This window comes from Lepidochelys kempii, chromosome 1 (genome assembly GCF_965140285.1).
Source record: "Lepidochelys kempii isolate rLepKem1 chromosome 1, rLepKem1.hap1, whole genome shotgun sequence".
Lineage (NCBI taxonomy): Eukaryota > Metazoa > Chordata > Testudines > Cheloniidae > Lepidochelys > Lepidochelys kempii.
In genome coordinates this window covers 306528193-306554381 of record NC_136380.1, presented here as the reverse complement: position 1 = coordinate 306554381, position 26189 = coordinate 306528193, and the positions used below count along the sequence as shown (strand labels likewise).

General features: G+C 42.3%; 1 protein-coding gene across 2 annotated transcripts in view; it reads left to right on the top strand.

The window, feature by feature from the left end:
• The window catches only part of ASZ1 (ankyrin repeat, SAM and basic leucine zipper domain containing 1), a 108855-nt gene that overhangs the window by 78494 nt on the left and 4172 nt on the right, over window positions 1-26189 (top strand). For both annotated transcript variants that reach the window (XM_073331653.1, XM_073331663.1), the window contains 5 exons: window positions 3527-3661; window positions 7720-7844; window positions 10415-10490; window positions 13361-13417; window positions 19271-19383. In XM_073331653.1, the coding sequence (XP_073187754.1) occupies window positions 3527-3661; window positions 7720-7844; window positions 10415-10490; window positions 13361-13417; window positions 19271-19383 (506 nt within the window). The remainder of the gene's footprint in view (window positions 1-3526; window positions 3662-7719; window positions 7845-10414; window positions 10491-13360; window positions 13418-19270; window positions 19384-26189) is intronic.

Sequence of the window (26189 nt, the reverse complement as noted above, 5' to 3'; positions counted from 1 at the left end):
AGCAGGAACATGCCCATCCCCCCACTCCACCACCACTCCCAGCTTCTGCCCTGCCCTCCCCCCTGGGATTCCCTCTCCTGAGCCCATCTCCCCTCTTTCTGCTAGGGTGGGAGTTGGGCTGAGCGCAGCTGAAGGGACATGCCTGAGAAAGGCACTGCAGCTAGTGCTCCCGCTGAGCCCCACTAGATGACGCTCGGAGCAGGGAAGCAGAGGTGGCAGCCCAGCTCTGCCAGAGGGGGCATGTTACCCATCCCTTCCTTGCCTGCAGCCTCCAGTGCGTGTTTGGTGCCCGCCTGGGGTGCCACAGAAGGGAGCTCGGGACAAAGGTGGCCAGACACAGTGGAAACGGGGGGTACTCTGGGGAGGCGGTGGGGGAGGCAGCAGAGCCCGGGGACATTGGACGGGGTGCTGATGTTTAAAGTTCCCCCTGTGACGTTCCTCTGGTGTTATCTGGACCGGTGATCTGCTAGGTCACTCCAATCCTCAACTTTGGCAGCCAGCCTTACCCTGCTCTGCTGTGAGAACCCCCACTCCTGGGCTGTTCACGCACGGCCTCTAGCACTTTTGAGTGAGCACTACTACATGAGTGAGCACTTCTGGCCGGCCGCTGCTTGAACTGTGCAACTGAATGACACTCGCCAATATCTCCGGTCCCAGACACAACCCTAGGAATCCTCTGTCTCGCAGTGTCCAGTTATGCCCACTGGACACTGCAAGCTTATATGAGTTCATCAGTTTAACAAAGAAATTGATATGTACCAGGCTCGTTATCCCAAGGGGAGTCTCTGACATGCTGCAAACCAAATGCACTGCTTCAGGTAGAATAAACAAACAGATTTATTAACTACAAAAGATAGATTTTAAGTGATTATAAGTCTAAGCACAAGAAGTCAGATTTGGTCAAATGAAATAAAAGCAAAATGCATTCTAAGCTGATCTTAACACTTTCAGTGCCCTTTCAAACTTAGATGCTCCTCACCACAGGCTGGCTGGTTGCCCTTTAGCCAGGCTCTCCACTTTGATCAGCGCTTCAGTCGCTTGGTGGTCGTGTCTGTAGATGGAGGTGGAAGAGAGAGAGAGCATGGCAAACGTCTTTCCCTTTTATCATAGATTCATAGATATTTAGGTCAGAAGGGACCATTATGATCATCTAGTCTGACCTCCTGCACAACGCAGGCTACAGAATTTCTCCCACCACTCCTGCAAAAAACCTCACACCTATATCTGTGCTATTGAAGTCCTCAAATCGTAGTTTAAAGACTTCAAGGAGCAGAGAATCCTCCAGCAAGTGACCCGTGCCCCATGCTACAGAGGAAGGCGAAAAACCTCCAGGGCCTCTTCCAATCTGCCCTGGAGGAAAATTCCTTCCCCACCCCAAATATGGCGATCAGCTAAACCCTGAGCATATGGGCAAGATTCATCAGCCAGATACTACAGAAAATTCTTTCCTGGGTAACTCGGATCCCACCCCATCTAATAGCCCATCACAGGCCATTGGGCCTATTTACCATGAATATTTAATTACCAAAACCCATGTTATCCCATCATACCATCTCCTCCATAAACGTATCGAGTTTAATCTTAAAGCCAGATAGATCTTTTGCCCCCACTGCTTCCCTTGGAAGGCTATTCCAAAACTTCACTCCTCTGATGGTTAGACACCTTCGTCTAATTTCTAGTCTAAATTTCCTGGTGGCCAGTTTATATCCATTTGTTCTTGTGTCCACATTGTTACTGAGCTTAAATAATTCCTCTCCTCTCCGGTATTTATCCCTCTGATATATTTATAGAAAGCAATCATATCTCCTCTCAACCTTCTCTTAGTTAGGCTAAACAAGCCAAGCTCCTTGAGTCTCCTTTCATAAGGTAAGTTTTCCATTCCTCAGATCATCCTAGTAGCCCTTCTCTGTACCTATTCCAGCTTGAATTCATCCTTCTTAAACGTGGGAAACCAGAACTGCACACAGTATTCCAGCTGAGGTCTCACCAGTGCCTTGTATAATGGTACTAAAACCTCCTTATCCCTACTGGAAATACCTCTCCTGATGCATCCCAAGACTGCATTAGCTTTTTTCACGGCCATATCACATTGGCGGCTCATAGTCATCCTATGATCAACCAATACTCTAAGGTCCTTTTCCTCCTCTGTTACTTCTAATTGATGCGTCCCTAGCTTATAACTAAAATTCTTGTTATTAATCCCTAAATGCATAACCTTACACTTCTCACTATTAAATTTCATCCTATTACTATTACTCCAGTTTACAAGGTCATCCAGATCCTCCTCTAGGATATCCCTGTCCTTCTCTAAATTGGCAATACCTCCCAGCTGTGTATCATCTGTAAACTTTATTAGCACACTCCCACTTTTTGTGCCAAGGTCAGTAATAAAAAGATTAAATAAGATCATGTCCTTTCTTCCCTGTTGGTTTTGCCCCTCCACCCCTTTCAGAGTCAGGTGAGCATTACCTCATTGTAGTCCCAAACTGACCAAGGGAAGGGGGGTGAGAGTCCAACAGATCCTTTGTTGCTTCCTAGGCTAGTGTCCTTTGTTCCTGTGAGCCTGGGCTGGGTTTGTCTTGAACATGGCCTGATAAGGTGTGAACTGCCCCTCTGCTCCTGGCGAATTTTTGCCTGGGTTTGTTTTAAGCCATGAGGACACATTTTCAGCCTCATAGCGATATACATGAAACAACCTATAACATTACTATGACAACAATGCTCAGTGCATCATGAGCCTTCTGAAGACAACTGACATGACAAACTTTGCATTGGATACCACACAATCATTTTATAAGGATGAAAATGGGGGTGCCACGTGTTCCCCTGAGGTATAGAGCGTCACCCCCCCCCCCAAAAATAGTCACATTTAAATCCCTGTTGCCATAGCCTCTGAGTCCCTTTTATATGTGGAGTCGTGGTAGCCCCAAAGCTTTGAGAATTGCTAAGAATGTAATTTCAGAATTTCACAGGCAACTTATTGCTTCCTTGTTTGCCCTTATGTTCCTGTATTTAAAACAGTCTGCAAACTGTAGGGTATGGGGGTAATTTTGCTATTAATGTTTAAATAAAGCAAAATCGTAGAATTTAGAACAAACTAAGACAGTCTGTTAAATATACATGTAGTCCAATGGTGTGGCAAAGGGGAGGGAACACCTTTCCATGTGTGAAAGATGAGTGAGTGAGAAAGGGCAGAGTTGGAACTGACTTTGCATATGTGTTGAGAACTTTTGTCATTCATATTTAAATCTGCACTTTAACTTTGAATTAATTTTTAAAGCATTTGACAAGATATTTTACATGTTGTCCATTTTTAATTAACTGTATTCTGTCCGGTCATCTTCCAAACTATAATGAGACAAAAGGAGATTGTGCAGTATCATCATAGATTAGCAGGTAGAGTTACTCTTCCATGTTTACCTTTCACAAAGGTTACCCTATTTTGTTTTACTGAGATAATAAGCTCTGTTTTTTGTCTTGTTTTTAAACTTATTCTACGAAGTGAAACAAAATGTTTTATATATAGGCACTGACATGGGCATCCCACCAGGGACATAAAAATGTAGTCCTGAAGTTGCTTGAACTTGGAGCTGATAAAATTCTGCAAACCAAAGATGGAAAGACAGCAGGAGAGATTGCAAAAAGCAGTAAACATTCAGAGGTATTGTTCTCCACTAAGGTCTAATTCTGTTTTTCCTGAAACATTCATGTTCTCACTGGTTGCACAGTTTCCCAGATCAGTGTTAATGTAGGCCCTTAAACATGTATTACAGCATATATTTAACCAATATTTATTAATATTATTCAGTGCTACACTGTAGGTGTTCATGCTGCTTTAAAACAGGGGTCTCAAACTCAGTTTACCTTAGGGCCAGTGCCAGTCTTCAAATCCTCCCAGCGGGCCAATAATGTCACCTTGCTCCCTTGGCCTCATGCCACCCTGACTGACTCTGCTCAGCAACTAGTAATGCTGCCTCCATGGCTGATTCTGCCCGGCGACTAGTGATGGTATCTCTGTCCCTCTCCCCCAGCCAATGGCAGCTGCGGGAGGCAGCGCCTGCAACAGACAGACAAAACAGCATGGCTGCATGGGTCTCTCCTCTGGGGGGAGGGGCATGTGAATCTCTCCTGCCCACTCCCCTCCTACCCCACCCCGCCCCCTTGGCTGGCAGCCATGAGGCCAGATGAAATAACTTTTTTCAAAGCTTTCACAGGCTGCAGTGGGGCGGTTCTCGGGCCGGGACTTTGAGACCCCTGCTTTAAAAGTTACTACACATGCATTATGTTGCAAAGTTAATGTTGCTGTGGGACCTTTAACTTAGGGCTTGGCTACACTTGTAGAGCGCTGGGAGTTAAACCAGCCTTTGGAGACCGCAGCAGGGAAAACGCTGCTGTGTGTTTACACTGTCAGCTGCAAGCGCACTGGCTTGGGCACATTAGCAGCTCTTGCAACGCCACAAGGAGCAGTGCATTGTGGTAGCTATCCTAGTGTTCAAGTGGCTGCAGCGTGCTTTTCAAATAGGGTGCGGGGGGTGGAGTGTGACAGGGACTGTGTTGTTTGTATGTGGTGGGAGAGAGTGTGTGTTTTGGGGGGCAGAGAGTGTGTCAGCATGCTGTCTTGTAAGTTCAGACAGCAGCAGAACCCCTCTCCTCTCTCTCTCTCAAAAACACTCACAACAGCAGCATTCCAGAGTAATGGTTGGCTTTGTCCCGGAGCAGATAAGTCAGAAATGGAGCTTTGAAAGGGGATATCCGCATGTGTGCAGCCAAGTTCAAAACAATGACAAGAGTGGCACTTGACTTCAGGGGATTATGGGACGTTTCTGGAGGCCAATCACAGCGCAGTAATACAACACGTTGTCCATGCTGACACCCGGGCGTTTCAGCTGGGGCACAGCAAGCTTTATGCTTCTTGTGGAGGTGGATTACCAGGAGCACTCCAGCTGCAGAGTCCAGGAGCTCTACGTGCCTTGCCAGTATGGACACCTCAGGAGTTAGGGCTCCCAAAGCTGATTTAATGAGCTCTAACTTGCAAGTGTAGCCAAGCCCTAAAGAATTTGTTTGCATATGTGTATTTAAATTTCCAGCATAATTCCTTGCTTAGAGTTATTATTTTAGTACGCGTTGTATCAAAAATATATCCACTGACAGTTTTTCTGATCAACTCTTTGAGAAATAGTTGGTTAAATTCAACCAAGATAACTTTGGAGGAGATTGCATTGTATAGTGTTTAGCTACATTTCATTTGAGAGAGTTCTACAGAAATTCAAATAGAAAAACATTTTAAATTGCTTAAATGTGAAACAGTAGCTGCAGGCTTTAGGTAGTATAGTAAATAGCAGCAGCTTCCAACTATTAGTGCTCCAGGGAGAAGTCTGTCTAAAAAGGTTGAATCTTCTCCTGCGGCCCTAGGAGCAGCAACAGAAGGTATGTCTACACAGCAAGCCTCCCAAGCCAGGTCAATATCTCTCAAGAGTTGTGAACTACACCATTCATCACAGAGCTCTGTGGAATCTGCAGCTCCATACCTGTGATATTTATCATTTTTCCAGGACTCCATAGAAATCAGCATTATTAAAGTGAAATTCCCCATTTTTCTGCATCTAGGCATCTGACTATTTTCAGCCTCTCTCTCCAGCTTCCCCACGAGGGGGAGTTCATTGGATTAGAGTGGGTCTTCCCTGCCCTGTTCCTGGGAGCCAGGTAGCAGAGGGGCAAGGAGCCAAAGCTGGAATCTAATGACAGCCAGGAAGTGGAGAAAAGAGCCAGTATTGCAGACTAGGAACCTGGGCTGCCTGGAAAACAGTGGAGTAGTCAACGCCTAGCGATTTGGAGAAATGAGCCATTGTAAATCAGATACAAGCTACTTTTCATGGCACACATTGGCAAGGAGGCTCTGAGCCAGGCTGCCTGAAGAGTATGGCAAAAAATCCATTGGGAATAATCACTGACAAATTTTACATCAGTAGGAGCTTATGTTTGTGTGGAGGTGAGGAGAATGAGAACAAAGAGTATTTAATAAAGGTACAATAAATTAACATTGCTGTGAAATTTAAAGATTCTTGTAGTGGAATTTGGTCTAATTTATATGATGGAGTATATGGGCTTGTCAGTCTGATCCAACGAAATGGGAGGAAGATACACATGATTATCTTTTCCCACCAGAATTTGAAATGAGAATGAGATGAATCTCTGTTGCTCTTTGGCTTCAATCCCCCACCAAAGGAATAAAAAAATAAATTGAAGTAGAGCAGATTTTCAGTAGGAACTGCTGAAAAAATGTTTTGGCCAAGTCGAAGGACACAGCTGTTTCTCTGACCATCCCGTAAAGAGGATTATTCAGTCTGAGTATGAGGAGGCAGCAAAGAAAAAACACCTTGAATAGGAAATGTCTAAACATTACCATTTTACAAAGGACATGCAGGATCTTTGTGCAGCTCACAAAGATTGGCAGAATAGTAACAACCCTCACCAAAGACACTTAAGGAGATGCTGACTTCCTGACGACCAGGCACACATACAGTGGGTTCCCTAAGAGAATTATGAAACGTTTGCAGTGGCTCTTCAAGCTTCAGTCTTTTTCTCATCCTTCATTAGGATTATAGTCATCCAGGCAAATCATGTCTATGAACCTGATGAAGAGCAAAGATCTCCTTTCCTTCTGATGTGACCATAAAAAAGCAGAAATAAATTTCTTTTTAAATTGGGGGAATCACTGATCAGGATGTCAGGCCTTCTTTGTACATTATAAAAAAAGCATAAAATGGGCACAGACTGAATATTTTTTCCCACACTGCAACTCACCTTTGAGGGAATGCGCTACTAATCACGTGTTTGAAAGCTTTTCCCTGATGACTTTATCAGGCTTTTTGGTTTAACATTAGCTTTGCCTTTTCTTTCTGAAATCATAGTTTTGTTGGTAGTTCAGGAAGAGAACTTGGATCATTGTCCCTGAAGGCAGACTTTAGAGTGACATGTCCCCTGAATGTCAACTTTACTGCTGTCACTGGGGCCAGAGGAATAGACTGAGCTATCTAGTGGAGATTGTTTGTATGGTTTTACCATAAGAGAATGAATCAGCAGGCAAAAAAAAAAGTCCTTTTTTCGTTGATCAGTTAGATATAAAGAACACCCAAATACAAAATCCATTGTTTTATTTTGGAATGTCTATAATACCATTATCTGTGTATATGTGCTAATATATCCATACATGTCCAGGATACAGGAATAAGTTAAAAGTGCATACACAATGTTGTTGAAGAGATTTTACTTGGGAGTGAAGAACTTCTAAGTCTTAGAACCAAAAATAAATACTCAGTTAATTTTACATTATATATGACCTCTTTCAGCCTTTCACATTTCACATCAGAATGTTTTTATTTATCTTCACACTGTACACAGTGTTGCTTCACTGTATACTGATGGTTCTTGTTCAGTATTCCATTGAATTAGGTTAGCTTAGCAACATTCACTCTTGGAGATTTAAGCTCCACGGGCTCATCTCTATCACAGATGTTTGCCTTTTGGAAGAATGAGATGATTTACCTGAATTATTCTCCCCAGGTAGTAGTCCATGAAATAATTTTCCCACCTTTTTTACAATTTAAATTTTCATTGTGCATTGAATTATTCTTGTGCTTATTTAATTCAATTGGACACTACTCTACTTCTGTTTTCTTAAACTGAATATTAACTAAATGTTTTTTATACTTTTTTCAGCTTTTTAATTTACTTTCTTTGACTGCAAATCCCTTGCAAGGGAAGTTCCAGAACCTGCTTAAAGAAGAGACTATCCACAAACTCTTGAACACAGTCCCTGATGCAGTTAGAGATCATAGAGTTAGGTAAAGAAGGAAGAAAACTAATGCTATTTTAGTTCATTTTAGTTTTAATATTATGAATACTTTTGGGGTGTGTACATGATTAGTATTAATGCAGAACAATTTACAGTGTCTATTTTTGGAACTTTTTTTACAATCATACCTAATGTAATAATTTGTTAAAATGAGAAACGGAAATCCCATTATGAAACACAGAAACCCATCTTAAATTTTGTATTTCCTGACATTTAGGTGCCTGACTGTACAAACTCAATATTGCATTACATAGTTTGGATGCTTCCAAGTTTTTAACAGAGGCCACTGGCACACTATATACACAATTAAGTTTATCTGTATCATCAGTGGAGAATGTGACCCTGTTGTATACTTCTCCATCAGATAATTTCTGACAAGGTTAAGAACTTTTGTTGAGAATGACAGATGCTTTAAAAATTGAGGTTTCTTCTGACCAGAAGCACCCCACATACACTATATGATATTTTAGAAAAGAAGGTCTTTTGGAGCATGCCAAGGACTTCTGGCTCTTATATGTATCTGTTCTTCCCATGGCCAAGGTGGGAGATATTTTATCAAGTGTCCCTCCATGGATTTGAGTATTCTTTTCACATCCTACACTCAACTTCCTGATAAAAACAGTTGCTATATAAGGTGTTGATTGAGAGGATTTTTCACTTAGTCATATTATGTATATATTTATTCTTAGTCAAATATATGAATAAAATATAACTGAGTGGAAAATCCTCTCCCCTATCTCCTCATGAGATAAAAGGAAGATGTGCAATTTAGGAAGAAAGGCCAAGTAGTCTGCCTCATTGGCCTTGCATATACCAAATTACAAGGCCATACTGTTGAGATACAGTTATGCTGTTCGCGAGAATTTATCCCTTTTAGTGGCATGAGCACAGGAGGCACAGGAAATCTTTTGATTAAGATACCAGAGCTTGTTTAAACTAGGAAAATTTGCACTGGTGGAACTATACCAATGTGGTTATATCAGTACAAAACTAATGTAGATACGCTGTACTAGTACAAAGCTGGGCTTTCTTTGGTGCAATTTACCCTAGTAGTTTACTAAATTGCATGAGTGAACGGTCCATCTCACTCCATTGCAGCACATCAACACAGAGGGTTTGTGTCCGTGTATTTACACCAGTGCAAAAACCTAGTGTAGATAGGGCCTGAATCTATTCCTGAAGGCCTGGGTTCTTTTCCCATCCGTCTTACAGACTTTCTGTGTGATTTTTAAGCAAGCCAATTATAGCCTAATTTTCAGAGGTACTGAGCACCTGGAGTTCTGATTGACTTCAGCTGCAGTTGTGGGTGATCAGTATCTCTTGAAATCAAGCCTCTAATGTCTCTGCTTTCATTTGCTGACCTCTTAAATGGTAATAATAGAGTACCTATATCACTGAGGTTATGAATAGAATGAACTGATGTTTGTAAAGTGGGTTGATAAAGTGGGATGGAAGGTACAGAAGCACCAGGTGATATTATACCTCATGCAGCAATCTGAGACTTATCTAACTCCCATCCCAGTTTCTTAATATTTTTTCTTAACTGGGTGTTGAAAATTTTGCAACCATTGTAAACTTTACTTTCCATTGTCTGTCTTCCTGCAGAGATCATACACTATGTACATCCTTGGGATTAGGCAACTTTTTCTCTGTTGCTTAAGACACTGGGTGTAGTTAAGATGTCTACAATCTTAGGAAAAATGCCAACGTATACAGTGTTCCTGGCTAACTGGATTCCTGATCTGAACCAGCAAGATATTCAGGATTTATTGTGTTAGAGGATACAACTGAACTAGAGTCTTCTGGGTATAAGAGTGGAGTTTTGAGATGGGTGTTCTCCAGGAAAGGCTTTCAGATTTTGAATTCACTCCATATTTGGTCTGAAATAAACTTAATCTCGGGGCATGCTGCAAGGCTCCTCTATTAATGTAGGATTTTGGTGAGGGAGCAGTGCAGTAATGGCTCATCATTTTGCCTGTTGCATGGTGTTGTTTGGTATGTGCATTTCTGATTGGCTGTTAATTTTCTGACTTTTGAGTGCTGCTGAGTTTTATTTCTTCTTGTACTTCTAAAATTATTTCAAAGGCCACAGGAACCCAGGATAGGTGTGCTTACCTTTCTTACCATTAATCTAAAAATAAAAAAGCTGTGATGCTTGTCATGGACATATCTACCTTACATAAAGGGTGGCTGGTGATTAGAGGGCAGAGTTAAAGTAGTTTGGTGTACCATAACTACATTTCCATATTTTCTAACATTTGGGGTGTTCTTGAAATAGTAACCTTAACTTTGAATTTCCTGCCTGCAGCCATTTGATTTTTAAAATTACAATGATTTACTAAAGATTTTTTTTCATTTAAAGTATTCATACCAATTTACAGCTTTAATTACAGTCTCATACAGTCCTTTGCCTGGAAATATACATCACTTTACTGACACATATGCATGCATGCATGCATGTTTGTGTTTGGCTATTAGAGTTTAGACATCTGCTTTATTTATGAAAAATAAATTTACCACTTTTTTTTCTTTTTGTGACTTGTGCAATAATATGTATAGTTCCTATGCAGCCTTTGGTGACCTAGAAGTGTTTTTACATGGTCTTGGTCTAGAACACATAACAGAGTTATTAAAGGTAAGATTAATGTAATGAAATTGTATATTTTAAAAATAGTTTGTAAATTATTAAATGTGCTTCATGTTATTCTGACCTTTAGATTTTTCAGTGTTAGATTGTATACTTTTGTCAAGTCACATTTTAATGCACTCATTTGAAAATAAATGAGAAAATTGTATGTGAAATGTTACGTGTAAAATTTGTCTACGTGATAGTCCTAGAGTTTAAGGCCAAAAGGGACCACCAGATGATCTAGTCTGACCTGCTGTGTATCACAGGCCACCAACACCACCCAGCACCCACACACTAAATACAACAACCAAAATTAGACAAAAGTATTACAGCCCACAGTAGACTAGACTATTACATGCCACAGGCAGAGATTTGAGTGACCAACGTGCAGTGCCAGAGGACCCTGCAGTGACAGGGAATTGATTGAGATATATCCAGATAATCCTCACAGTGACCCAGACTAGGAACTGAAGACAAACAGGAAGTGAGCCCTGCCTCCCTACATCACAAGCAACCCTGTCATATAATCCAACTTCTTATTGTCCACTGTGACAAAGTTCCTCCTCTGCCTTGGTGGGTCCTGTGCTTATTGGCAGATTTTCTCGCCTCAAAGGTTCACGGCAGCCCTCAGTTTGGCCATTTTCGTGGCTCAAATCTGCCGTTCAGTCAGTTAGCCTCATCACTGGCCAGCATGGGGAAAGGAAGAAGAACAATCCCCACAGTCTCTACTGATCTACCTAGTGGATCGGGGAACAGGCCAGGGACCTTCCCCTTTGGTGGAACCCACAGTCCAGTTCAACTCCTCTGTATCAAGTAGGGAGTTGGGGGGATGGGGGGAACCTGGGCCCGCCCTCTACTCCGGGTTCCAGCCCAGAGCCCTGTGAATTGCAGCTGTCTACAGTGGCTCCTGTAACAGCTGCGTGACAGCTACAGCTCCCTGGGCTACTTCCCCATGGCCTTCTCCCAACACCTTCTTTATTCTCATCCCAGGACCTTCCTCCTGATGTCTGATAATGCTTTTACTTCTCAGTCTTCCAGTAGTACGCCTTCTCACTCTCAGCTTCTTGCGCCTCTTGCTCCCAGCATCTCATACGCACCACAAACTGAAGTGAGCTCCTTTTTAAACCCAGGTGCCCTGATTAGCCTGTCTTAATTGATTCTAGCAGCTTCTTGATTGGCTGCAGGTGTTCTAATCAGCCTGTCTGCCTTAATAGTTTCCAGAAAGTTCCTGATTGTTCTGGAACCTTCCCTATTACCTTACCTAGGGAAAAAGGACCTACTTAACCTGGGGCTAATATATCTGCCTTCTGTCACTATCCTGTAGCCATCTGACCCAACCCTGTCACACCAGCTCATCTTGAAATCTGATTAAATCTAATTGTTTGCCTCCCACTGTTCCCCATGGGAGGCTGTTCCAGAAACTCACCCCTCTGATTATTAGGGCATGGCTACACTTGCAGATGTAGAGCGCTTTGAGTTAAACCAGCCTTCGGAGAGCGCAGTAGGGAAAGCGATGCAGTCTGTCCACGCTGACAGCTTCAAGCGCACTGGCGTGGCCATATTTGCAGCACTTGCAGCGGCATTGGGAGCGGTGCATTGTGGGCAGCTATCCCAGGATGCAAGTGACTGCAACATGCTTTTCAAATGGGGCAGGGTCGGGTGGAGTGTGACAGGGAGTGTGTTGGGTGTATGTGGGGGGAGAGAGAGTGGGTTTTTGGGGGGCTGAGAGTATGTCAGCATGCTGTCTTGTAAAGTCAGACAGCAGCAGACCCCCTTCCCCCCACCGCTCCCCCCCCCCCTCTCTCTCTCTCTCTCTCTCTCACACACACACACACACACACACACACACACACACACACACACACACACACCATTCCACATAATGGCTTGCTTTGTCTCGGAGCAGATAAATAGCGGGCTGTCAGAAACGGAGCTTTCAAAGGGCATATCCGCATTCCTGCAGCGATTCAAAAACAATGACAAGAGTGGCCACTTAAGGGGATTATGGGACATTTCTGGAGGCTGATCAGAGTGCAGTAATGCAACACCTCGTTCACAATGGCGCCGCGGCGCTCCAGCAGGGGCACAACAAATGTTATTCCACTCACCGAGGTGGAGTACCAGCAACGCTGTAGCCGCGGAGTCAGACCGCTGTACGTGCCTTGCCAGTCTGGACGGGTAGTGAGCTAGTGTGCTTGGGGCTCCTTTATTGCGCTGTAACTTGCAAATGTCTCCAAGCCCTCAGAAATCTTTTTCTAATGTCCAGCCTGAATTTGTTCATGGCCAGTTTACACCCATTTATTCTTGTGCCAACACAGTCTTATAGTTTATACAGCCCTTCACCCTCCCTAACATTTACCCTGATGTATTTATAAAGACCAACAATAGCCCTGCTTAGCCTTCCTTTGTGAGGCTAAACAAGCCAAAAGGCTGCTCCCTAATTATGACAGACAGCCCCCACCCCACCCCTTTTCCAGATCACTCAAGCACTGTTCCTGCAAAAGCTACCCAGGCAGATCCCCCCACCTCACAGCCCCCCACCTCCCACCGTAGTGGCTGTCGGGGGTCCCCCATGGCCCTACCGGCAAGTCAGAGCAGGGGAGGGAGGGAGTCCCTCTGTGGTCCCATTGGCCAGTTAGAGCGAGGGTGTTCCTCTGATTATTACTATAGTTTTTTAGCAGACTAAAGATTAAAACTTCCTAGGAATTGAGGCTTAGTTATATGCATTAGATATTTTTTGTATTATGAATACATTTGAGAAATTTTACAATGCTCCTTTGCTAATTGACCTGTGTAGCTACATTTCTAACTTTTTTCTTCATAGTCTTTCTTCTGAATTTCCATATTTGCAAAGTGAAAATTTTTGTTTCCTACAGGAAAAAGATATAGCTTTAAGACAGCTTTTGGCCATGAGAAAAGATGATTTTACACAGGTCAGTTTAATGTTTTAGAACTCTTTCTAATTTATTTTCACTTCATTTATATTTCTTTGTTTGTTTGTATGTCTTTATGAAAATTTTTAGAGGGAAAAATAAGGGGATCAATAACTTTTTCTCTCAGAAATCGTGAAGAACTCTTATTTGCTTTCAAAATCTTGGCATCTAAATGTAGACTGCCCTTTGTATACTATTTTAAAGATCAATCTGTGGGGTATATTACCAGGCAGGTCCTAGAGTTTGAGACCAGTCTAATGCAATTATTGAGTTGTTACCATTCCTTCATTTTAGCTTACATTTTATTAATTAGAACTGCCATATGATGACTGAAAGTTTGTTATCTAAGTAGTGTAATATCTTGTTGATTATTCCTTTGATAATTTGGCTAACCATAAATCAGTGCTGTTTTTTTAAAGAATGGTAAAAGTAGTGTGTATGTATGGGTGTTAATGCTTTATTTTTTAAGCCAACTAGCTAAATACACAAGCTTATTTGTCTTTTTAAAGTGTGGTTGTTAACTGCTATTCCAGATTTGTAAACTCAGCATGGGATCTGAGTTGGAGTCTAGGTTATTTTCTACTTGTGCACTATCACCAGTTATAAAAGTAGTGTGGGCCAAATTGTGCCCTCAGTTATACTTGTGGGATCGTGCTGTTTCAGTGGGCATGCAAGAAGTCTAACTTAAACCCCCATTATAAAAATGGGGAAAATAAGGTTTTTCAGAAATAATTGACTTGTCCAAAGTCAGAGTCAGGGAAAAAACCAGGAGTGGAACCAAGGTCTCTTGACTCCCAGGGCTCATCTACTTTTTAAGTTACAACTGAGTTGGAGTACTCAGTGTCTATGTGATTGTTTCCTGACCCAATTACAACATACAGCACAGTGCCAGTTTGTAGTTTAGGTTGTTCTTCAACCAAGCACTTGTAGTTCTTGTAGTCTAATAAGCATAATACACGAAGGCAGTTAAGATGAAGTCTATAAAATAGAATTGTATGTAACCAGGCTAGGGGTCAGCCATGTAGTAACTAGACCAGTGTAGTCTGGTGCCCTGTCATCATGGTTCTACAAGTGTCAGCCATCTTGAATTGTTAATTGATTACACTTCTTGAAATTGATATTTTACAGTAGATATTAGTCTAGTTCTTTTGGTGCTCCCTGTGTGTATTTCGCTGTGGGTATGTTTGTGCTCCATGTGCTTGCAACCAGAGAATTCTTGCAAGTAGTGTCTATTGGTCTGCACCTGTGTCCCTGCTCTTGTGCTCTGCACTGAGGGCATAAGGGGCAGGGCAGACTGACCACAGTTACAGTTCCTTCTTACCACCGCATGGCCTGAGTCAGAATCCTCCAGTGTCCAGAACTGATCCTTTCTCTTCTTCCTGTAAATAGTAAAAGTTTTATATTATTCATACCTCATTGTTAGTTAGTGTTACGATAGTTCTAGTTAGCTAGAATTAGAATCCCAGCACAGGACTCAGATCATGCCCAGGATTCTGAGTTTCAAAAACTGTTTCTTGCCTGCTCTTCATTTTGGTCAGTGACTATCTCAGCGCTGCCTGTACTGCCTTGGGGAGGCGCATATCTCTTCTACGTGAGGTGTCTGCCACTCCTTCCCCAGCTGAAAGTGTCAGGCATGAGAGCTTAGACTTCGGAAACACCTTATGGAGCAGACAATGAGGTCCCAGTTAGACCCAGGCCTGTACGTTGGCCAGGGTCATCAAGGAGCGTGCTCCTATTTCTGTGTCTGACTTCAGAATGGAAAGGGGCAGAGAGGAGGACCTTTTGCTGGGCTCTTTCATGAGAGTAAAGGGGCACTCTCGTAAACACAAAATAGATCCCCTCCTAAACCCTCCCGACCTTGTACAAATCGGGTGAGCCTTCACACCCAAGCTATAAGGAGTTAGCTCCTTCTAAGCCACATGGGCATGTGCAAAAGACTCCTTTGATACTCGCCTCTGCATTGATACTGACTGCAGTGCCACCTATAATGAAACTCGGATGCAGATCCAAATTTTTATATCCATGCCGGGCTCTATTTTTAGGGTCCCTGGGTTGGAACCTGGAGTAGTGGGCAGGCCTGGGTTCCCCACCATGAAGTGGTAAACCCCAAGGATGGGAAGGGGACAAGACTTACTTAAGCCCTGAAAAGGGGACAGGGCTCATTTGGAAGCCCAAGTGAAGGGCTGAATTTAAAGGGCCCAGAGCCAGGGCCGAAGACCCTGATGGATTCTTTGCTACCCCAAAAGAGGTTAATTTTGACTGTGTCCTGCCAGAGGGCTGAGCCACTGAAGACCCATCAAGTGATGTTCACAACCTACAGGGGTGAAAGGAGCAGGGAAAAGGCCTGCAGTACCACACACAGTAGCAGGAGGAGCTCAAGAAATGAATGCCCCTCTGTTATAAACCCTTTCACATGCTACCTAGAATCCACCCATTTCATCAGGGAATCTTATCAACCCTCTCCTCTGAGGGGTCAGTCTGAAACACCTGAGCCCATAGAAAAAGAGGGGTAAAATAAGTTGGATCTTCAGGTTCTGACAGGGATATTGTCCTTTTCACCTGATGATCTTCAACCTCTGTTTCTCCTGGATGATCGAAACTGCTTACAGAGAGTGGCAGAAGAGCTCCAGATCCCCTTAGAAGAGGACCAGGACCCTCAGCATAAGCACCTGGATATCCTAAAAGCTCCAGCTGGCTTGCTTTCCTTGTAAATGAAGCCATACTAGAGTCAGCAAATGCTGTGTGGTAAATTCCAGGCCAACTGTGCCCCTGCCCTGAAGAGGGCGGAGAAGTGATACTTTGTGCTGCTTAAGAGAAGAGAATTCTTTTTCACCCACCCTGCCCCAAACTCCTTGGTGGTCTGTGCAGCCACTGAAAGATCCAGGAAACAACACCCAAGGGTCTCCCCTAAAGATGAGACCAAGCGTCTCAACCTTATGGGAAAGATGGTCATAACATTTACCAGCCTGCATTTTAGGATCTCAAATTATCAAGCTCTTCTCGCCAAATATGATCTCCGTAACTATTCTAAGTTCCTTGACTTTAAGGACAAGTTGCTTCAGGAAGACAGGATTCAATTTCAAGCCTTTATTGATGATGTAAACTAGCAACCAGAGCTTCTTTACAAGCCACAGTTGTTATAGCATTGAGATCCCTGGTGACTGCCACTGTGATGCAGCAGTAATTGTGGCTACTCTTTCCCAGGGTTGTGCAAAACACGATTGAGGACTTCCGTTTTGATGAGACTGATCTTTTCAACAAAAAGAAAAACAAGTCTTTGCACTCACTGAACAAGACTAAGGTAGCCCTCTGCTCCCTTAGTGTATATACACCTGCCCCAAAGAGAAAATAGCATAAACAGCACTACAAACCAAGGCTCTTACCTCACCCATTTTATCAGCAGCAGCCTTACAAGCCACCCTGCAAACAATAAAAAATGCAGAGTCCAGTGTATCTGGTGTCTTCCACTTCATCCACAGCTACCCAACTTCACTCTCTAACCAAGACAGATTTTTAACATGATGCCAGAGAAGTACGAGCCAATATCAATGCCAGCTCCATCTGATTCTGAGACCCCATTTAGGGTGACACCTAGCAAAATTTTCCCAAAACTGGGCAGCAGTAACAGACAAATGGATGCTAGTTAACATCCATTCTAGCTATACCATCGAGTTTCTCCCCCACCATACTTCCTTCCCCATCTCTTGTCACAAACCGCTGTCATGAGGGAATTCTCCTTGAGGAGGTACAGTCTCTTCTCCAACAGGGAGCAATATGTCAGGCACCTCCTCAACATCATGAAAAAGAGTTTTATTCAGAGTATTTTCTAATCCCCAAGAAGAAAGCAGGCTGGCGACCCATTCTCGATTGCATCAACTGAATGATTTTATTAAAAAAAAACAAAATTCTGCATGATTACATTAGCATCAACAATACCATCCCTTAAAAAAGGCACATGGTTCATGGCTCTCAGTATGAAAGATGCATACTTCATGAGGAAATTCACCCTGCTCACGGTCGATTCTTCAGGTCTGTGGTGGGTCTCCACCACCGTCAATACAGAGTGCTTCCATTTCAGTTCACTACAGCTCCCAGTGTCTTCACAAAAGTGTTCTCAGTAGTAGCAGCTCAGCTCAGATCGCTACACCATCTTCCCATTCTTGGATGATTGACTTCAAACCAGCAGGTTTCTCCTGGAAGTCTTAACATCAACTTTGTCACTGTTCCATCTTCTAACTTTCCTGAGAATCTCTGTAAATATGGAAAAGTCTGCCTTGACTCTGCCATAGACCATAGAATTTAAAGGAATGACATTGGATTCAATCAAGGTGAAGGCCTACTTCCCCATGAATAGATTTTGTGCCGTTGTTGCTTTCATGTACCTGATTGCACACAACCCTCAAATATCAGTTCAGATGTGTCTTACTCTCCTGGGCCGTATGGTGTCATGTTACATGACACCAGACTCCACCATTGTCTGCAAGGTTGGCTTTGGTCAGTAGGTATTCTGAGCAAACACAGCATGAATACCATAGTTACAATTTCCACTGAAGTGAGTGCATCTCTGGTGTAGTGGAGGGACCCTGGATACATATGTGCGGGAATTCCCTTTCTATCCCCCACACCCAACAAGACAACAATTACGAACTCCTCCCCGATGGTCTGTGGAGCCCACATGGTCAATCACACAGCACAAGGCATTTAGACACCTTGGGAAGCCAGAATGCACATAAATCTTCTGGAAGTAAGAGCAGTACAAGAAGCTTGCAAAGCATTACTGCCATTCATACAATCCCAGCACATCCTGATAATGTCGGACAATATAACTACCGTTTTCTATATAAACAAGCAGGAAAGGGCACACACTGTCACTCTCTGTATAGAAGCCATCAATTTATGTCTCTCATAAGTAGATAGTTATTGCCCAGATATATTTAGATACTTTATGCCAACTGAAATTCTTTTATAAAATTATTTTATTATTTTCCAAATATCCAAAGGTATTTAGGTCATACATGGACCACATGGAAATTCCAAATGATTAGCATATGGTTTATAAAATAATAGTAGACACAAATTTGGATATGCTTTTTGGTGTCATTATGTTAATTTGTTTTTTTTTCTGGGGGGACTATGATAAACAAGACTATGATAAACATATAGGTTGTTGTTTACAATTGTACTCTAAACAGTCTTGTGATCTTTGTCATTTTCAATGTACTTTTAATTAACAAGATAAGATGGTTTGGGTTAGGTCAGTAGTTGGATTAGATCTCTCAGGAACACCTAGGTTCTACAGGAAATGGTGCTGATGATTCATTAGGTGACTTTCTTCCTGTTGAGTTAATACTGAACCAGTATGGTGATATGGAGTGTTTTACTGCTGGAGGTGCCTCAAATGGCACCTAAAACAGAGGCCCTAGGTATTTGTGATCATTGAAAATCCTATGGCAGTTTTTACAAATATCCCATTTTGGCCAAGTGCCAATGTGAGTAATTACATTCTGTCTACCTGTGTTTCCTGTGCAATTTCAATTAGGCATTCTTCACTTGCAGTCTAATTATATAGCGGTGCTGTGCACTATTAAACAGTTGCCAGGTTTCACCTTCAGTAGTGTTTGTCTATATTGTAGAGTTAGTTGAAGTGATCCCAAGTGTACTTTTCTGGAATGTTTTTAAGTCTGTAAAGTGTTTGGAATCCTCTGTAATGAAAGGTTCTATGCTGCTATATGTATAAATAATTATATTTTGTGTACTTCTAAAATTTAAAAAACTAGCTTTTTAGCTTTTTTAATTCTATTGTCTGTTTTAAACATTACACAATTATGTATTTAAAATAACTTTTTAATTTAGATTGGGATTACAAATACCAGAGACCAGCAGAAAATCCTAGACGCTGTTAAAGAGCTACAGGTGGAAGAAGTAAAATTTGGAGAGTTGCCTGAAGTGATGAACTTAGAATTCAGGTAAAATGCCATCTTTCAGTTACATAAATATATATTGAAAATATGGTTGCACTGTTTACAAAGCATAAAGATGTAATTATTTGAAACAGAGTATCACGTTACCTGTGCTAGTAGCAGGATTGAGCCTTAAATTATGAAAGTTGGTGGCAAACGCTGAGCAAGTGGTCCAGAGGAACACCAGTGTAATAATTCAGATCATGTAGTTGCCTATTATGGGGATCTGTGTTACTTGAGGGCTAAGTTGCTGTTACTTTCTGTGATGATGTTGCCATCACTTTGATTGAATGTGTGAGATCATCTTCACCTCTCTGGATGCAGTATTTTTTTCTCTCTCTTCCTCTGTCTTGTGTGCGGGAACGCTTTCCCAGTTGTTCTCCTGCTTCACAGGAAACAGCTACATCTGGCATCTCTGACTGAGATGTCAGTTTTCTTTCCGCCTCAGTGAGCTCCAGAATAAAATGGAGCAGGGGAAAACAAATAAAAGACTGAAGAAAATTTTTTCCCTGTTTCATTTTATTCTTCTATATATATTTTTCTTCTATATTTATATATTTTATACCTATATATAGCTAGAATAGGAGCTGGAAAAAACCCTACTGTAATATTGTTGTCCTCCATTCCACCCCACAGCATTCATCAGCATAGCTCCTCTGCACTTCCTGCTTCTCCCTCCCACTTCAGCCCTGTGCAGAACTATCACAGCCAGGGCTGAGAGCCAGGTCAGAAAAGTGTCTGAACAGCCTCACTCTAATTCAGCAGTAGCTCAAGGACAAGTACGGTGGCTCCCAAATCCACCCCCAAAGGTCAAGAACACTTGCACTTTTAGTCTGTTAGGACCATCACTAAAACAATAGTTGTAATTGCAGTGGCCCTCAGGGAGGGAAGTGGTCTGCATAATTCCCTACCTGAATGACAGACTGGTTTAGGCCAAACTGTTCCGGAGAGACTTGGGTGACATAAAGACTCTGACAACATTCAGTGAATTTGGCATGTGTCAAATCAGTAAAACAGCTCTTTATCTCTAAGATGCTATGCCATCTCAGAGCAGTCATAAAACAAGATAGAGAACAAGTCATTTTTCCCCTGAGGGAGCCCTTAAGATGGAGGCAAGCTGTGGTGTGACTATACCCTGCACTAGTCTGCCAAGGACTAAGTTTTCCCTGTGAACCCTGCTGATGCTCATTAACAGTTTGTTAACGTGCTTTGATCTAGTCCTCTTTGAAACAGAACTAATCAAAGTGCATTCTTCTTCCTGTTGGACACACAGCTCGCCAAGCCAATTGACAGCAGCCTCCTCAGCTAAGTGTAGAGCCCTCAGAACACCATCAAATCTGGTCAGAGGGCAGTCATCAGTGGTAGGTGACACTGTCTGTCTTTGGCCACAGCTGCATGTGGGATCTTCTCGTTGGCTGCAGGTATGAAGGCTGGCTGCACATTGACCCTAGCCCATACAAAATCAGTTCAGAAAGACCCATGAGCAGTGTAGCAAATCAGTCCAGGTACATGCGAGGTCAGGTCAATTATAAGAGACTGGTTTCTGCCGTCAGCTGCAGACCGTTCTTCATGCTGCATCAACATCACAGAGAAATCTGGGGAGGGCTAATGTGGAAGTTGCTCTTCATTGACCACTCACATGAAGAACTGCACCAATCATGGGTGAGCACAAGTCCCGAAGTGCTTCAGGAACTCTAGCAATATGTTGTCATAGCCAGCAACAGTGCCACTCCTAATGTCACTCAGAATTTTGTCTAGCTTGGTGGCTGTGAACAGCTCACTATATTGCCAAGTGGCATCTCTCAGATGGAACCTCTGCCATTCATCGTGAATTTGTCTGACATGCTTCTCATTTGGGGCCTTTGATACATACAACAGGTGGCTGGCAGCTTGGATTGGCATGACAGGTGAGTGGCTTAGGGGTAGTGATTGCTGAGCTGTGCTGAGACAATGAATCAAATTCCAGCGTTTCTGATTTGAACAAGAATTCTAGATTCTGAGTCATCACTTCCTATCATGCCTGTCTAGTCATCCAGTGACTCAGTTATGTTGTCAGCAATATATGGATCATCAGAGGATTCTTACTGACTGAGCAGTTTAGCACATTCATCATCAGTGCATGGTATGTAGACTGGATGGCAGCTGCACAGTGTCGATGAACAGGCATCTTCAAAGATGGCTCCTCAACACTCACTGAAAGCTTCATTGACCAGGATGATGTGTGATGGTATGGAGACAACACCTTTTTCTAGAGCATCTCAATGTAATGTAAAATGGACGAGTGTTCTTGTCACACATCCTGTGTGTATCTGGTTCATAATGGGGAAATTGATGATCCAATCAGCAGACCGCATTCAAAATCCTTTCTAGGGCTGAATCTGAGTCACTTGTCAGACAACATTCCCGATACAATTCTGTCCCCCAACATTGGAGTCATCAGGCTAGTCCTGAGAATACTGCAGGTCAACACTGAGGGATTCTGTACAGCCAAATGCAGCGTTTTCTGCAATCAGAGCGCATTAATGAACTGTTAATGTGTGTCAGCATGCGCCACAGAGTATGTATATTTTTGTACTAAATGCCACAGAATACTGACTCTTCTTTAGTGGGACAAGCATTCAAGCATACACAGAAGAAGAGCTTGAATAGTTCTCTCTCTTACCAATAGAACTTGGTCCAATAAAAGATATTACCTCACCCACCTTCTCTCCCTGGGGCCAGCATAGCTACAACAACACTACAATCTTCTTCAAAGGTTAATTTAAGGAGCATGGGTTTAAGAGAATTAAGTTCAATTAGGCTTCATGCATTTTATTATAAAAGCAAATAGTGCTGCCAAAGAGATACTGTATTTTTTTAAATAAATTTATTTGGGCAGATTATCCTCAAAATATAAATTATGAAGAATTGAGTGGAAAATTAAAAAATCAACAGTCTACTGGCTATCTAGAAAAGGAGTCTAAAATATAGATAACCTGTTTCCCAGTACAGATTTTTAATTAAATAACATGCTAAATACGTGAAATGCACAAAATGTATGTTTTTAGATCAATTGTACCTATAAACCTTATTGTAGCTTTCTGTGTTTTCATGAGTTATAAGAAATAATAAAGCTTAATGTCACTTTCCATGTGTTCATGAATTACAAGAAACAAAGCACTAATTCAGGGTCATGAGGTATACAAAATATGACACAAATTCAATTATTAGAAGTGTTGCGCTTTTTAAATAAAACTGTTAGACACATGTATTCTAGGAATCTGACCTTGTGGTTAAATCACAGGCTATGTTTACATGCTGTTATATAAAGATTTTGCTTCCCATTTGTTCAAAGTCATTCTAAAAGGAGGAATATTAGTCATTAAGTCATAGAAAAACTAACATAGTTGAAAATGTTGAACTGATTGATTATAAACTCCCACAGGGTCTCTTGCACTGTTTAGCAACTCATTGTTTTAACTTTTTTCTTTTGCATGCTAAAGAAATATGATACCTTTATTTTTCTGAAAATCTGCACTCCTGTTGGAGGTGCAAGGGAAAGTGTCAGTGCAACAGCTATCTCTGTATGCAACATGACTTAATTAAATTTTTAAGGGGTTTTCTACTAGGTTCTGAAATTCAGTCCAGTAATCATTCCCAATATTTGAATAATTTTAACAGCTACAATAATGGTAAGTGTTTTACTTGGTTTTATGCCTTTGTCATATTTTGTTTTAGGCATGATGGAAAGAGACTCTCAACAAAATAATTAGTATTCATTTGTGGCAAAGCACAAAGAATGTCATCATTGATTCCAGCCATTTATAAAGTTTATCTTCTGGGTGGAAGGAAGTCTCTATGATAGACTTGCTTGACAGGTGCTCAACATGCATGAGAGAGAGAAACTTTCAAACTGCTCTCTGGTTAGGATCATTTTATTTAGTCCAAAATTTTTAGGGAACGTGCCCTATATATTTTTTACCCCTTCATATAATTTGTTAGCTAGGCTTAATAGATCTTTGAGAGAAAAGGTTTTGTTCAGATCCCGAGAGGTTCCTGTGATAGAGAAATGGCAGCACTGGATCATCGTATGCCTCCATTTTTGGCCTGTATGGCATTCCCCCAAGATGCAGAAGTGAGCAGCGGTTGTTCTACTGTAGGCTGAGACTTTGGGGTCTTGGGGGTTGGGTGCTTATGGATCATTCTTTGGATAGACTTCCTAAAAAGATCCAAGCTTTCTGATCTACATCTGAGGCTCCTTGGTTTTGTTGTATGCTGCAAGTGGGAAGAAAAGAAAACAAGTCAGATGGGGACAGAGTAAGGGGCTGGCGGTTCTAAGAAGAAAAAGTGATGTGAGCATTCACATCGGTGCTCTTGGAGACCTTAATGCAACCACCCTTCAGTACCATCTTCTCACTTGTATTTGAACAGTAAGTGAAAGTTTCCTTCAGATTGGAAAGCTTCAGGTCTTTCCCTAGGTCACTTAGAGAAATTCAGTACAGAAGGTGTGCCAGATCTAGGGCTAGAGCAGCACAGTTGGAAACCCCCCACTCCTCCATCCACCACATTTTAGATTGGATACCTCACTTTACCCTATGTTCAGCTTCCTAATGCTGGTCAGAATCCCCATAGAAAATCAGGGTTGGAAGAAACCTCAGGAGGCCATCTCGTCCAACTCCCTGCTTAAAGCAGGACCAACCCAAACTAAATCATCCCAGCCAAGGCTTTGTCAAGCTGGGCCTTAAAAACCTTTAAGGATGGAGATTCCACCACCTCCCTAGGTAACCCATTTCAGTGCTTCACCACCCTCCTAATGAAATAGTTTTTCCTAATATACAACCTAGACCTCCCCCAGTGCAACTTGAGACCATTGCTCTTTGTTCTGTCATCTGCCCCCACTGACAACAGCCTAGCTCCATCCTCTTTGGACCCCACCTTCAGGTAGTTGACGGCTACTATCAAATCCCCCCTCACTCTTCTATTCTGCAGACTAAATAACCCTAGTTCCTTCAGCCTCTCCTCATAAGTCATGTGCCCCAGCCCCCTAATCATTTTTGTTCCCCTCCGCTGGACTCTCTCCAATTTGTCCACATCCTTTCTGTAGTGGGGGGCCCAAAACAGGACGCTTTACTCCAGATGTGGCCTCACCGGTGCCAAACAGAGGGGAATAATTACTTCCCTCGATCTGCTGGCAATGCTCCTACTAATGCAACTCAATATGCCGTTAGCCCTCTTGGCAACAAGGGCATACTGTTAACTCATATCCAGCTTCTTGTCCACTGTAATCTCCTTTTCTGCAGAACTGCCACTTAGCCAATCGGTCCCAAACCTATAGCAGTGCATGGGATTCTTCCGTCGTAAGTGCAGGACTCTGCACTTGTCCTTGTTGAACCTCATCAGATTTCTTTTGGCCCAATCCTCCAATTTGTCTAGGTCACTCTGGACCCTATCCCTACCCTCCAACGTATCTACCTCTCCTCCCTGCTTAGTGTCATCTGCAAACTTGCTACGGGTGCAATCCATCCCATCATCCAGATCCTTAATGAGGATGTTGAAAAAACTGACCCCTGGGGCACGCCGCATGATCAAGCCATTGATCACTACCTGTTGATCCCGACGATCTAGCAAGCTTTCTATCCACCTTATAGTCTGTTCATCCAATCCATACTTCTTTAACTTGCTGGCAAGAATACTGTGGGAGACCGTATTAAAAGCTTTGCTAAAATCAAGGTCTGTCACATCCACAGCTTTCCCCATATCCACAGAGCCAGTTATCTCATCATAGAAGGCAATCAGGGTTGATCAGGCATGACTTGCCCTTGGTGAATCCATGTTGACTGTTCCTAATCACCTTCCTCTCCTCCAAGTGCTTCAAAATTGATTCCTTGAGAACCTGCTCCATGATTTTTCTGGGAACAGAGGTAAGGCTGACTAGTCTGTAGTTCCCCGGATTCTACTTCTTCCCTTTTTTAAAGATGGGCACTATATTTGCTGTTTTCCAATTGTCCAGGACCTGATTGCCGTGAGTTTTCAAAGATAATGGCCAGTGGCTTTGCAATTGCGTCAGCCAACTTCCTCAGCACACTCAGATGCATTGCATCCGAGCCCCATGGACTTGTGCATGTCCAGCTTTTCTAAATAGTTCTTAACCTGTTCCCTCACCACTGAGGGTTGCTCACCTCCTCCCCATACTATGCTGCCCAGTGCAGCAGTCTGGGAGCTGACCTTGGCGAAGACCGAGACAAAAAAAGCATTGAGTACTTCAGCTTTTTCCACATCATCTGTCACTAGTTGCCTCCCCCATTCAGTAAGGGTCCCACACTCCAATGTACCAATCAGATATCAACTTCTCCATGTCATCCTTGATTATACAAGCTGTAGACCAGGAATATTTCATACATCAACATAAAATGGGCCTGAGACTTCCAGTACTTGATCTTGTAAAATTACTGGTTGCAGGTTTTATCATTGTGCACAAAAGACCATAATATTGTAAATTCATGTGCATAACAGGGAACACTTAATATTTTTCATGTAGCAAATAAGAGGTCTTCCCACTGGTACATGTAAGAGACGGGGTAAAGAAGAAAAGCAAAAATAAATGGAAATTAAACTGAGCATTGCTAAAGATTTAGGGGTTTTTGAACTGTTCAGACTTTCAAACTTGTTTTTAATAGCTACAGTGTTCTAGATAATATTTTTATGGGGAAATAGATAAGCTTATTGAATTTTAGTACATGTAGAGTTCTGTGGGAAGTTGTGCATTTGTAATAATAAAATAATATTACTTTGTTTCTTAAATAAATTGCATATCTTATTATCTTATTTTGTTT